The 15,981-nt window shown below is 37.2% G+C and overlaps 1 protein-coding gene across 1 annotated transcript; it reads left to right on the plus strand.

Annotated features, from left to right (window-relative positions):
• The first annotated feature begins 1,435 nt into the window (after positions 1–1,435).
• On the plus strand, positions 1,436–2,483 carry LOC141616880 (uncharacterized). The gene is made up of 2 exons (XM_074434037.1): positions 1,436–1,768; positions 1,899–2,483. The coding sequence occupies exons 1-2, from the start codon at positions 1,436–1,438 to the stop codon at positions 2,481–2,483; spliced, it is 918 nt and encodes a 305-aa protein (XP_074290138.1).
• The last annotated feature ends 13,498 nt before the right edge of the window (positions 2,484–15,981 follow it).

Genomic DNA, 15,981 nt, shown 5'->3' on the forward strand with positions numbered 1-15,981 from the left:
TCTTACGTGTGGTCACCACTGTGGTGGAGGGTGTGCTGGTAGATCTCGAGTTAGTCAATTAGTGATATCCGGGCGATGATGGGTGGGAGAGGAAATAAGAGAAAAGGTAAGAAATTAAGAGTGAAAATAAGAGAGGTAATATGATAAAAAAAAATGTAAAACAATGAGTAAAATTAATTGTTTATTGCGTAAATAAACATGTTATTATTATGAAATATCTTTGGTGGATGTCCATTAGTCATACTATTATGAATGTACATAATTGTAGTATGAATGCCCTTAATGGTAGGATGGTTCTAGACTATCACTTTATATTCCTATTGCATAACTCCCCTTTGTGTTATATATATATATATATATATATATATATATATATATATATATATATATATATATATATATATATATATATATATATATATATATATATATATATATATATATATTCTATTGTGCCAATGAGAAGTACACACATCTCTACCATCACTCACTCTCCTTCTCTAGTCTCTATATTTTATAACACGTTATCAGCACGAATCTCTAGCCAATTATATTTTTGTGTGTGTTGTTCCAACACTAGTTAGTAGTCACGATAAGGTACGTATCCCGTTATCGTATTTTTTCGAATTTATTGAATTACTGTCGAATTAGGGGTTATTATATGGAGTAGTTATGTTTAATATGAGTCAATTTTGTGAATTCATTGTGTTTATCATGTTCACTTATCGCTCATGACGCTGTATTTTGGGTACCATGTTTTGGAATTTTTTTTTGTGCATAGTACATGTGTCTATATGTTATGAACTAAATTACCTATAAATGTCAGACTTGTCGTTTCCACAAGTGTTAATGCACATGCTGATAACGTGTTATAAAATATAGAGACTAGAGAAGGAGAGTGAGTGATGGTAGAGATGTGTGTACTTCTGATTGTTTATTTGATTACTAGAATTTGTGTGGATTTGACTTTGGACTTCAACTAGTTCTTAAAATTTCAACTCTATTATTGTTATTATGATTAACAATTCAAAGAACCATCTATTTTTATTTATACTGTCTACATCATGTTGCTTTATTGATAATGAACTTGTATGCAACGTGATGATGCTGCGACTATTAACAAATTAGTTGACACAATTTTGTATTATTACATGTCCTATTATTAAGTATTCGTTTTTTTTTCTGTTGTTGATCATATTGAATTTATCTAATACGCTAATTATTATTAACACTCATTTATATTTTTGCACTCTCTTTCTTTTAATAATCATATATATTTCAATCGTCTTATGAAACACTATCATCTATTAAAGGTTGATCATTTGTTCTTATTCATGTATGGTTGTTTTTTTTTTATCTACTTTTTAGTTCCATCGTTTTCTATTTAATTGTGAATTTTGCATCTAATACATGATTATTTTCTCGTACAGTCATTATGTCGAACCTTACGAAACTAGAAATTGATGCTCTTGACATTACCGGACAAAATTATTTATCTTGGATGCTTGATGCTGAATTACACCTTGATGCAAAAGCTCTTGGTGAGACAATTAAAGAAAACAACACAACATCGAATCAGGATAAGGCTAGGGCCATTATATTCCTTCGCCGTCACCTTCATGAGGGACTTAAAGTTGAATATTTGACTGTTAAAGACCCGCAAGTTCTTTGGAAAAATTTAAAAGAGCAATACGACCACCAGAAAACAATAATATTACCTAAAGCTCGTTATGACTGGATGCATTTGAGATTGCAGGATTTTAAGTCCGTAAGTGAATATAACTCAACCATGTTCAAAATTACTTCACAACTGAAATTATGTGGAGAGAAAATTACTGACGAAGAAATGTTAGAAAAGACTTATTCTACTTTTCACGCAAAATAATGTTGTCCTGCAGACACAATATCGTGAAAAAAGTTTTAAAAAATATTCTGAATTAATTTCTTGTCTTCTTGTGGCTGAGCAAAACAATGAATTGTTGATGAAAAACCATGAATCACGTCCAACTGGTTCAACTCCATTCCTTGAAGCGAATGTGATAGCACACAAAGATCATGCCAGAAGCAGTAGTCAAGGGCGCGGTTTTCGTGGACGTGGTGGCTATGGTTTTGGTCGAGGTCGTGGTGGCTATGGTTTTGGTCGAGGTCGTGGTGGTTATGGTCTTGGTCGAGGTCGTGGTGGTACTTTTAAGAACTCATATTCTCACCAAAAGAGGGATAATAATGATGATAACAAATTTGAAAAAAATAGAAATGAAAATGTGACTAATGTATGTTATCGATGTGGAGGAAAGGGCCACTGGTCTCGTGTTTGTCGCACTCCAAAGCACTTGGTTGATCTCTACCAACAATCAATAAAGCAGAAAGGAAAGAAAGTGGAGACTAATCTAGTATTTGAAGATAGAGATGGTGATTTTGATATGGGAAATGCAACCCATTTAGAAGTTGCTGATTTATTCACCGCCCCCGAAGGGAATAATTAATATTCGAGCCAAGATAGCATCACCAAGGAATAATGATTTATTTTCTCGTATTATTTTACTTATAAACTTTATCGGTTTGTTTGTTTCAAGACTTTTTATCAGTTTGTTTGTTTGTTTTAAGATATTTTAATCAGTTTGTTTGTTTGGGACATTTTATTAATTTGAGTATTTTAAAAGGAGATGCTTTATTTTTATTTGATATATTGGTGACACTTGTTTTCTTTATTTGAAGCAAATGAATATCTCTCAAGGTCAATTAAATGGTGAAGAATTATGTCTTGCTGATAGTGCAACTACTCATAACATATTCAAAAGTAAGAGATATTTTTTACACTTGATAGCGAAAAAGGCCAGTGTTAGCACTATTTCAGGTAGTACAAATATTATAGAAGGCTCCGGAAGAGCAAATATTTTAATACCTTGGAGGACAAAAATTGAAATAATTAACGCATTATACTCTCCTAAGTTTTAAAGATATCCAAAATAATGGATACCATATTGAGACAACATGTGAAGGAAATGTTGAATTCCTTTTAATCACGAGTATAACCCAAGGCATTAAGCAAATTAAGGAGAAACTACCATCATTCTCTAGTGGATTGTACTACACAAATATTGCTTTGATTGAAACAAATGTTATGGTAAACCAGAAGTTTACTAATAACTTTACTATTTGGCACGACCGGTTAGGCCATCCCGGTTCTACGATGATGCGAAGGATAATTGAAAATTCATGTGGTCATTCACTAAAAAGCCAACAGATTTTTCATAATAAATTTTCATGTTCTGCATGCTCGCAAGGAAAATTGATTATACGACCATCACCAGCTAAAATTATTCATGAATCGATATCATTTCTTGAACGAATACAAGGGGATATTTGTGGACCAATTCATCCCTCAAGTGGACCATTTAGATATTTTATGGTTTTAATCGATGCATCGACTAGATGGTCCCATGTATGTTTGTTATCAACTCGAAACCTGGCGTTTGCGAGATTACTTGCTCAATTAATAATATTACGAGCGCATTTTCCAGATACATATGTCAAGAATATTCGTCTTGCTAATGCTGGTGAATTTACTTCTCAGACTTTTAATGACTATTGCATGTCGATTGGGATAAATGTTGAACATCCTGTAGCTCATGTTCATACACAAAACGGTCTAGCTGAATCTTTAATCAAACGACTTCAACTAATTGCTAGACCATTACTTATGAGGTGTAAACTCCCAATTTCTGCTTGGGGACATGCTATATTACATGCAGAATCACTTATTCGCATCAGGCCAACGAGTTATCATAAATTCTTCCCAATTCAATTGGTTCATGGTCAGGAACCAAATATTTCCCATCTTAGAGTTTTTGGTTGTGCGGTTTATGTCCCAATAGTTCCACCACAACACACAAAGATGGGCCCCAAAGAAGGTTGGGAATATATGTTGGATTTGAATCTCCGTCAATAATCAAATATCTTGAACCAACCACAGGGGATTTATTTAGGGCTCGTTTGGCAGATTGTCATTTTGACGAGTCAGTTTTTCCATGTTTAGGGGGAGACGACAAACAGCTGGAAAAGGAAATTAAATGGAATGAATTATCATTATATCATATTGATCCTCATACTAAACAATGTGAACTTGAAGTTCAAAAGACAATTCATTTACAAAATTTAGCTAATCAATTGCGAGATGCTTTTACTGACCCAAAGAGAGTGACTAAGTCACATATTCCAGCTGTAAATGCTCTATTTAAAATTAAGACTGTAACACCCCCTCATACCAAGGTACCTTACCAAGGACTACCCTAGCATGAAAGGTTGTTACCATCTCGGTTGCCCGAGGTTAGTACATATCAAAAGCGTCTGTCCTAACACATTTATTAGAAATACTGAAAAGTGTAAATATTTACATCAACTAAATCCAAATCCAAAACCAATGAAATAAATCCAACAGCTCACAACTACAAAGTCATAACTAAGACTCGAGACTGTGATGCTATAACTGGTGAAGATGACTCCCCCATGACCGTCCAAGATCACCAAAAGCAATACCTGTCAAGCCTGCTCACCATCCCTGAATGGATCACAACAGATTCCACAAACAACAACAACGGGGTCAGTACCATTCAATCAATATAAGACAAACAAACAATGTAACCGGCTGATCATCCTCCACAGTAACTGACTACATACCGAAGTGTGTAGCCCTGCCGGATTACCCATCGCAACAGGTAATCCACTCCGCCGGTGGGGGACCGCAGCCCATCCCTACCCAGTCCATCTCATCAACGAGCGACTATCAATCTCTGTCCCTTAATGTGCACATCCTCTCCCGTGACGGGTTTCACGGAGGGCGAACTAGGGTGTGAAGCCACTCCCGCAAGTGACTCCACCACAATCAACACACACATCACAGTACCACAACATCACAGCTATCACAACACCACCACCGTTACAACACAACCCCATCACCACCGTCACCACAACACCCATACTCCGATGATCAGCAGGTAACAACAATTACGAAACAAACACATCTTAAATCAACCAACAAAGACTGAGTAGGGAAACCCTACCTTAGCAACAATCAGCAACGTTGGAGACAATCACTAGAACGGCTCCTCTAAGAAGTCCTCGCCGACGGAAGAATGAAAGATTGAATGCGAAAGCTACGGTGACCACACACACAGAGGAGAGATTTGGGAGTGATTAGAATGTCGTAAGTATGATTAGGTTTTGTAAAATGATGTTTAGAAACTGTTTTATCGAATAAATAACCCCTAAACACTCCCGCATCAAATCGCTGAAATATTACTCGGCAGACCAGATACTCGGTCGAGTATAGAGTATACTCGGCCGAGTATCCTCTACTCGGTCGAGTATTCATCATACTCGGCCGAGTATTCCTCGGTAGTAGCCAAACAGACTACACAATCTACACTACTCGGCCGAGTAGGCTCTACTCGGTCGAATACTTAGCCTAACAAATCCGTAGTATTACAGTCTTCCCCCCTTAAAAAGAACTTCGTCCCCGAAGTTCCAACCCAACCTATAAAACATGGGTACCTAACACTAACTCCACCAACCAAGCTTACTTCCACAACACGACTAACGATATCGTCTCAACTACAACATAGCCTCTCGACACTAGCTCCATAATACCATCGAATAACCACCATATAATGTTGCCAACCTTGTGTCACTTCCATAACACTCACTAGCAACTCAATACCAAGACAATCCACAAAATAAGATCAACCATCAAAACGGAATGTTACATTCGACCATCCTTAAAACGAATTTCGTCCTCGAAGTTTACTCCCACACCTAAACATCATTCTACCACGAGCACTGCCATTACCTGTAATAAAATGGACTATCACACAAATCCATCCTTATTCTACACCAACACTCAAACTTCCAATTGCCACCTGTATGACCATCAAACTCTCTTGTCGCATCCTACTCCTCTTAAGAAAAATGTTACGTCCTCGTAACTCACTAATACTAGGTCCTTTGCTATACCTCCCATAATCCTCATTACTACCGCATGACAACGATAACCCACTATAACCTCAACACCTACAACCATTCCTATATCCAGGACTCTCTTTCTCTAACAGTTCTCGTGCCTCCAATTATTCTGTACTCCCATAACATATATCATAAAATCCTCAGTATAACCACTACTCCATCTCTTCTACATTACCACAAAACGGCATACTTCTATATACATATACACTCATCTCCACAATCTTATCTCACAATCCTCAAGTGTTACAAATACTTACATTAGCTTCTCAAGTTCATCTCCTTTATTACCAAAAAACTCACCCTTAACTTGACATGATGCTAAGTCCCAAAACTCCGTACTCGCTGTCCCAAGAAAAGGTGCTAAACCACTTGTAGTTCCAGTTCAATGCCACACATGCTCCACAATTCTCTTACCACAACTATGTCCACCAATGCCTCATCTAAAACAAGATCAAAAGTACCCAACAACCTCTTACAACGGTGTTCCATTAACAGAATGCCATTAAACCATGGCCACAACGGAAACATACTCAACTTTCTTGCATATCCCACTCTACCCTCAATCCGAAGCCGAAACTGATAAGAAACAATTAACACACAAAACAACACTCGATATGCCAACACCGACACTAACAACAAGCAACAATAAACAAACAACAATCTGTGACAACATGAAAATACTCATATCACAACACGAATTACCGTGCCTAGTGCACAACACCACATCGATAGCCATCACAACTTTTACAATCGCATAACACTGACTGAGCACAACTTCCTTGACCACAAGACTTCCTTAAAACTGCTCTACCAGATCACGACGCAGCATATTATACGGGATCACAAATACCAATCTTATGAATATTATCCATACCATGACTCTTGAAGCCGGAACCTCACACCATTACTTACAGATATCATACATACACATATAAGTATAACATATGGCGAGGAACACCCATATAACGACTCGTAACTATCACGCCACACCATTACTCGTGAGGCCAGGACCTCACACAAAGTTTTACACACCTCATGGACCCATAATCGAATCTAACTAGCCAATCTTGATCACGTAAATTACCACTTGATAATGAATACCTCTTATCCGGACTTAACTCAGGTGCCTTTCATAACATATCCTCTCATACACACAATTATCACCCCTCCGAAAACTGTAGCCATAACATCAGTACTCAACTTCCAGCGAACACCTTATATATCCACATCTTATACTCCCTCACAACTAAACATACTAATCACCTCCATAAAATCAACCTCATTAGAACAACTAACTTCCCTAAAGTAGCATCATCCTCAACCACTAGTGACAAAAATACGACACCGCCACCCTTCATGTGACTACTCTCTTACTATAATTTCTTAATATCACAATCCGTTTCATCTCTTTGGTTATCATCCCAAATAACGAACATCAAATCCATCAACAAAATTTACCTCAACATTATTTCCAATTCTATCCTTTATCGCTTCGTAACCCAACCTTCCACCAAAATCTCATATCGCATAAACACTCTACCAGCTTCTTACTCCCTTAATACCTCAAAACCGACAGCTAACATGTCGTTCCGAATTCCTATATAACTATTAACTCACACACTACAAAAAGAAGTTGTTTTAGCTACAACCAAATTCCGTCGCAAATACTATATATTCCGTCGCTAAATGGGTCTTTGCGACGGAAAATGCGACTACTTCACTTCATTGCACAATTTTGTAGCAAATATGTTCCTTTGCGATGGAAATTTCGTAGCAAACATTATAGCGACGGAAGTTGCGATGGAATCTAAATTAATTAACCTTGATTAAGCATGCTATTTACTTTTGTATTCCATCGCAAATTTTCAAAATTCTGTCGCAACAAATAATTAATTCCATTGCAAATCTTTAAAATTCCATCGCAGAAATCATTTCATTCCATCGCAAAGCCTTAGAATTCCATCGCAAAATTTATCCCTTCCATCGCAAACCCTAACTATTCCATCGCAAAGTTTATTCATTCCATTGCAAAGCCTAATTATTCCGTCGCAAAATTAATTCGATCCATCGCAAAACCTAATTTTTCCATCGCGAACTTTATATTTACACCACCTGCCATTTTAAAGATGCTTCAAATTTCTTACTATTTTTACCTGTACTATTTTCTGTCCAGCAACACGCTTCAAATTTCTTACAAAACTGCCAGTGAGAACGACTTGCTTAACCCAAAAAAAAGGCTTTCCATACATAAAATTCAGCCTACATTGTTTCAAAAACTGAGTCTTCTTGACAATTCCAACAAACAAACAGAAATACCAGCTAAATAAGTCTTATACATACATACTCCAAGTCTACTAATCATCTAAAAACAACTCAAGCATCTAATCTAACAAGCTAATATTTGAGTTGTAAAGTCACCCCCATTTCCTCCATTACCATCATTATCATCAGCATGCCCATCATTGTGAGGTTCACAGTTGGGATTACATGATTGAGTACTTATGTGAATACCTTGTGAAGCTAGAGTTTGCTCCAATTGCAACTTCCATTGTTTCATCTCATTCAACTGCTCTTTTATAGCTTGATTCTCGGTGGAAAACTTACTTACGAATCCTCACTTTCTTTAATGATGCTATCCACTGTTCTATTGATATTTGCTTCAATTAATTCCCAACAAAACCACAGCAGCGTGAACTCTATTAAAAGAGGCAACTTTGTTGATTCACAAATTCTTGTTTAAGACGGCAATATCCATCTTAAACTTAAAGAGGAAAAAAATCCAGTAATGCAGAAAAAATAATGAGAAAAGGGAGAGTAAGAAGGCTGACTCTTACAAAAAAAATACCGGAATCAGCAGGTAAAAAGCTGGTCAAGTACTAAGCCAGCATCTCTTCCGTCATCCTTCACTGAAGCTTCCATCCACGTATTTTTCTTTGTCCCTGCTCGGTAGACTAAATCCCTCAACCTCTCGTTACAATATTCTACAAATCCAGCCTTAATTTCAGGTTCGCGAAAGTTCTGAATAACAGTTGAATTGAGTCTACAAGAAACATTAAGAGACATTAGTTGTAATAATAAATTCAAAATTGTCAGATCTTCTACTACTACTACGACTCTTCTACTACTACGGAGACAGTGAAAGTGTAATGGTACAACGTTAGTCAAAAATTAAAAGCTAGAAAATAAAATACGACCTTGAATCTATTCGACCAAGCTTCTTTCTGGTCCGATGTTGCTGCATAATAAGAAGGGGCAAATTTATCGAACTTACCCAAAACTGCCTCTCTTGCAGCTTTCTTCACTTTATCACAGTGAAACCTATAATAAAGATACCAAGATTAACAGTCACATTAAGTTCTAACCAAATCTATATTCAAAGATAAACATTAAAGCTAACCATAATACACTAAGTGCCAATATCCATATACTCTGTTTTAGTAAATGAAGCATCACCTTCAAGCATAAAATGAAGTACTAAAATTATATGATTGTTAACTTACATATTGGGCTATCCAGCATTGTTCGCCTTATCGATCCTTACAACATAGAGTGCACATGCCAGCCAGCCAACCTTGACCGGTGCGGAGAGATTTGAATATCGTGCATTAACGCAAATGTCATCAAGATCGTTGCATTCTATGAAGTATAAAATCCACGAACATTTTGTTAGGTACGATGTACGGTGGCACTAGAAAATAAAGTTAGATTTAACAAAAACATCTTAGTGTGTTTCTTACCCGACAACTATGACTGTTTCTAACCCATATACATATTGAAGATGCCATTCACTTGCAGCTCCACTTGAAAGTCACCAATGCAACGAAGTAACCAATAAATTATTCAACAACAATTCATGATACTAAACTAGTATAAAACGTTAATTTGATATAAATAATACTAGTAGACATGAGTGTGAAGTAAACTTACCAAGTTTGTTGAATACTTGTATCATGTATGTCACGTTGTCACTTACAAAAATGAAAGTTTTCCCTTTGCAAGTATGAATCTATATATATTCACTTGATTATTGAATCAAGTCTGGTTAATATGTTCCAAGTAGCACAATCAGTGGACCCTAAACTAATAGATATAATCACTAATCAATACATATAATCCATAATCCATAAACCATTTAAAAAAACTACCTTGAAAATCGTGGAATTAGCCATCGTTTGTCAAATGATTGTATAGATACTACCTAATATTGGTAGTCTGTATGCAACTAATTCAAACACCCCCCCCCCCCCCCACCAAACGGTTTAACAATGATATCTAATTGATATATACTTCCTATATAGAGGAATTAAAAGGCAAATGAATGCAAAGCCATCAACTTTCACGCTTCCATCTACAGTTTGAACATAAAAAATGCATACACAACTATTTACCAAAACGCAAAGAATAAAGCACAAAATTTGGAAACCATTCAAGCAAACATAGGAGTCGTGTTACTATTGCTCAAACTATAATGTTATATTATGTTATTTCCCAAAGTATAGAGTAAGACCGTCTTAGGAATTCGCACACTACCTCAGACATTTACAGATTCAAAGTAGAACAAAAGACACGAATCAATTTCAGACTGCTAAAGAAATCAAATTTTATAGCGTTTTTCGATTTGTGGTTAATTTTAATTTAATTTAATCCTGGTATAATTACTCACTTTCAATTCAAATACACAAATCAATTTCAGATGGCTAAATAAATCAAATTCAATACTCAAGTAAAAGAGGTGGTTACCACAAGAATAGCGTCTTGAGGTCGACGAGTGGTGGTTATGCAATCAAAAGATCGTGCATCGAATGGTGACGATATGTTGGTGACGAGTATATTGTTGTTAAACTAGAGCATAATATCATGCAGAAATTACCAATTTACCATATAATTTGCAAAAGATTGCAGCATAAAACAAAATCAATTGAAAAGGAAAATTATGAAGCAAACCTAAATGGGTACTCAAAGAATAATCTAGCAAAATCCAACATAAATTTCAATGAATTTATTTTTCTGGTTACAAAAAACTAAAAATTAAATGTAGAAAAACACATAATTGAACATATGTATAGCAGCAAAATTAAGAAAATCAAAGGGGATGGCATGAAGAACTTACAATTGATATGAAAAGCAAGCAAAATGTAATCGCAGGACTGAGAAATTAGAAGCAGATGTACTGGGTTGTTTCGAAATTAGGGTTTATTGATTTGAAGAATATGAAGCTATAATAATCGAAATACCAGACAACTATGCCAAAAAATCGTAGCACTTCTTTTGATTGTTTCATTAAATCACATAATATGAAGAAAATAGAACCAGAAAATGAATTACCTTGCGATGGATTGAGGGCAATGACGGATCGAAAAGGATGGTGGACCAGACTGAAGACGAGAGCGGCGGACGATGACGGAGGACACGGTGGGGAATTATGGAGGAACAAGGGAATTGGTGTTTGGTTTGATTTGGGGATTGTGTTATGTGAGTTAGGGATAGAGGGTTTTTACTTTTCCCTTGCGATGGTTTGGGTAATATTGCGACGGAACATTTATATTATTATTACTAATCACCCTTAAGTTAGTTCCTAATAGTTTGAAACGTAATTAAAAAGTTGTCCATCGCAAATTTCCGTCGCAACCTAAAGTAGTCCATCGCAAACTCTGTTGCAACAATTAGGCGCCATTGAAATTTTCACCCGCTAACTAATGGTCATAGCAAATTCCATCGCAACTAAATGTGGTCATCGCAAAATCCGTCGCAAAAGAGTAATTACCAACGGATTATCATTCCGTCGCAAAATTTCTGTAGCTATGGCTAATTCTTTTTGTAGTGACATCCTCTCATAATGCTATCTTGCCTTTCCCTGATTCCTTATTTCCATGTCCCATAACTTTGATCAACGTTCTCCCAATTTACCTCTATCCAGTAATACCACTAAATAATTTATCTTCTTCCTTCTTCTACCTAACTCCTTAATAATCTGATTACCTTCTTGTTACTCCACAACTCAAATTCCATTAATTCATATCAATATCTTATCATTCTTTCTTATCATTGATCATCTCCCTTCATATTATTCACTCGCACTTGTCACCATCAAGTCCCCATAACTAGCAGTTACCCTTTAATTAGTTATATCTCCCTTTCGTATCCCTAGAAAACAAACCATTCACCTCATACCGTTAATTGCCCAAAGAATTATACACTAGCCTCGCCTCTTGATAATTCAAATTCCCAAACTCATTCATTTTCTACAAATTCACGTCGCGATATAGCTCCATCTAAGTTCACTTAATACCCTTCATCTCAATCCCTCTATAACAAGTAACAACCTTTCATTACCTATATATTCTTAACCAACACAATCCTAACCATCTCCCTCTATAAATCCTTACATCTATCAAGTTGTCACTATTCACATCCCTCATCTCAATATTTCATTCTCACGTTTCTGTACACCTACATCACCCTTGCTCATATATACTTACTTTTATATTACTCAACATATGACTATATCACTCACCATATCTCACAAAATATGCTCTTTACCTCGATTAGCTCACCATTCTTCCCTTTCCTTTTTCCCCTATCCCTCACAACCACATATCACTCATGTCCTTCCTATCCAACACATATCCCTCATAAGCCGACATTCTCCCTATCATAGCATTTGGTAACTTACGTATCAAGACCGTCACATATAAAATAATGCGTAAAGACTCAAAACATACGGGTGCACATACCCCACGACTCAAAACAAATGTAAGAATATAACCACCGACTCAAAACAAATGTAAGAACACAGCCACCGACTCAACACAAGTGTAAGAACACAGCCACCGACTCAACACAAGTGTAAGAACACAGCCACCGACTCAAAAAAAATGTAAGAACATAGCCACCGACTCATAATGACCGCCCACTGAGGTACTCGATCGAGTACATGGCGTACTCGGTCGAGTACAGGATACTCGGTCGAGTAATGAGACTACTCGGCCGAGTTCATGACTCCAAAAGCTGAACAGGCTTATCACAGACAGATTACTCGGCCGAATATGGAATACTTGGTCGAGTATGAAAGATACTCGGCTGAGTAGGGACTACTCCGTCGAGTATCGGCACAGTTCTCAGCAACGTCCAATTTTTGTAAAACAGTCATATCTCACTCGTTACTTGGTCATTTCGGACGTGTGACTTATCGTTAGAATCGTAAGAAGACAAGCTATTACCTCCAATTGGAATCACAGCAATATCATTTCTATAACTCGACTTATGGCAGTTTTAAGACAACCTTTCCATGATCGGTCTTTATAGAAATCAATCTTTTCTTAACAAAACAACTTAAACATGCATAAAACAAACAATAACGACCCAATACTTCAAGAAACCAGTACACAGATGCACTTTTATCACATCCACATGAAAATTAAACAGGACATTCATGTATATAGATGCGTGACCGGAACCATATGCTACTACCAACAACCAAACATTAACATCATCATGTTCATATACACATGTACCACTATCATACTTCCTGCTCAAGATCGTATTAAACAGGTAACATGATCACATTCATCAAGCTCAAGATATAACATATACGAATTCACAATTCACCTCTCATATACTACCACGTTCCAACACTTTCGTCATTCATCCAACAACTTCACAAGATTCAAATTATAGGTATCAAACACACATGACTCAAACATACAACAGTTTCCCCCCCATGTGACCGGCTTGAGATCGTAAGGGCCTTGATGCGACTTCAGGACGTCTCCCAAGTCTTTGCGGTAGCTCCAAACAACTCTCCCCGGGTTCATTTTATTTAGACTCCCTAAGTTCATTGGGTTCATTAGTTTTAGGTGCCAGAATCTTCGGCTCTGATACCACTTTGTAACACCCCCTCATACCAAGGTACCTTACCAAGGACTACCCTAGCATGAAAGGCTATTACCATATCGGTTGTCTGAGGTTAGTACATATCAAAAGCGTCTGTCCTAACACATTTATTAGAAATACTGAAAAGTGTAAATGTTTACATCAACTAAATCCAAATCCAAAACCAATGAAATAAATCCAACAGCTGACAACTACAAAGTCATAACTAAGACTCGAGACTGTGATGCTATAACTGGTGAAGATGACTCCCCCATGACCGCCCAAGCTCACCAAAAGCAATACCTGTCAAACCTGCTCACCATCCCCGAATGGATCACAGCATATTCCACAAACAACAACGGGATCAGTACCATTCAATCAATATAAGACAAACAAACAATGTAATCGGCTGATCATCCTCCACAGTAACTGACTACACACCGAAGTGTGTAGCCCTGCCGGATTACCCATCGCAACAGGTAATCCACTCCGCCGGTGGGGGACCGCAGCCCATCCCCACCAAGTCCAGCTCATCAACGAGCGATTATCAATCCCTGTCCCTTAATGTGCACATCCCCTCCCGTGACGGGTTCCACGGAGGGCAAATTAGGGTGTGAAGTCACTCCCGCAAGTGACTCCACCACAACAAACACACACATCACAGTACCACAGCATCACAGTTGTCACAACACCACCACCGTCACAATACAACCACATTACCACCGTCACCACAACACCCATACTCCGATGATTAGCAGGTAACAACAATTACAATACAAACACATCTTAAATCAACCAACAGAGACTGAGTAGGAAAACCCTACGTTAGCAACAATCAGCAACGATGGAGACAATCACTAGAACGACTCCTCTACGAAGTCCTCGCCGACGGAAGAATGAAAGATTGAATGCGAAAGCTACGGTGACCACACACACAGAGGAGAGATTTGGGAGTGATTAGGATGTCGTAAGTATGATTAGGTTTTGTAAAATGATGTTTAGAAACTGCTTTATCGAATAAATAACCCCTAAACACTCCCGCATCAAACCGGTGAAATATTACTCGTCAGACCGGATACTCGGTCGAGTATAGAGTATAGAGTATACTCGGTCGAGTATTCCTCGACAGTAGCCAAACAGACTACACAATCTACACTGCTCGGCCGAGTAGGCTCTACTCGGTCGAGTACTTAGCCTAAGAAATCCGTAGTATTACAAAGATCCCAGAAGGACAAACTAGAATTGGTAATGAGTCTAGCTCACGCCAAAAGCGTGGCAGACCAATTGGTTCCAAGGATAAAAATCCTCGAAAAAGAAAAGGGGCAAAGAATGAAGATGGTCCAGTCGAGGATGAAGTAAATTTACAAAAATCTCCTAAAGAAAGTTTGGACATGATTGAAAATTTAGTTCCAGAAGAAACTCAGGTACCTGAAAATAAAGAGATCTCAATAAATTTTATCATGTCTGGTATCACTTGGAATCGAAATCAAATCGACGTCGACGATATTTTTGCATGCAATGTTGTGTTAAATGTTATAAAAAATGAAGAGGATCAGAACCTAATTCTATTGAACAATGTAGACAAAGAGATGATTGGCCAAAATGGAAGGAAGCAATTGAATCAGAACTAAAATCTCTTGAAAAGATTTGGACCAGTAATCCGTACACCTCAAGGTGTAAAACCAGTGGGATACAAATGGGTTTTTGTTCGGAAGCGAAATGAATCTGGTGAAATTGTGAGATATAAAGCTCGATTAGTTGCACAAGGACTCTCACAAAGACCTGGTATTGATTATGAAGAGACGTATTCTCCCGTGTTGGATGCAACTACGTTTAGATTTTTAATTAGTCTGGCAATAAGAGAGGGACTTGACTTACGTCTCATGGATGTAGTTACAGCTTATTTGTATGGCCCACTTGAAAATGATATTTACATGAAACTTCCAGAAGGATTTAAGCTGCCAGAAGCAGAAAATTCGGGCTCCCGAGAACAATATTCCATCAAGTTGAATCGATCCTTATATGGGCTAAAGAAGTGAATACCTATTAAGTAAAGGCTATAAAAATGATCCTATTAGCCCATGTATTTTT

This window comes from Silene latifolia, chromosome X (genome assembly GCF_048544455.1).
Source record: "Silene latifolia isolate original U9 population chromosome X, ASM4854445v1, whole genome shotgun sequence".
Taxonomy (NCBI): domain Eukaryota; kingdom Viridiplantae; phylum Streptophyta; class Magnoliopsida; order Caryophyllales; family Caryophyllaceae; genus Silene; species Silene latifolia.

Excerpts from the sequence above, each read along its gene's own strand:
- LOC141616880 (XM_074434037.1), top strand. The coding sequence starts at position 1,436 with ATGTCGAACCTTACGAAACTAGAAATTGATGCTCTTGACATTACCGGA. Across the intron at positions 1,769-1,898 it reads GATTGCAGGATTTTAAGTCC|ACACAATATCGTGAAAAAAG; the intron begins GTAAGTGAATAT and ends GTTGTCCTGCAG.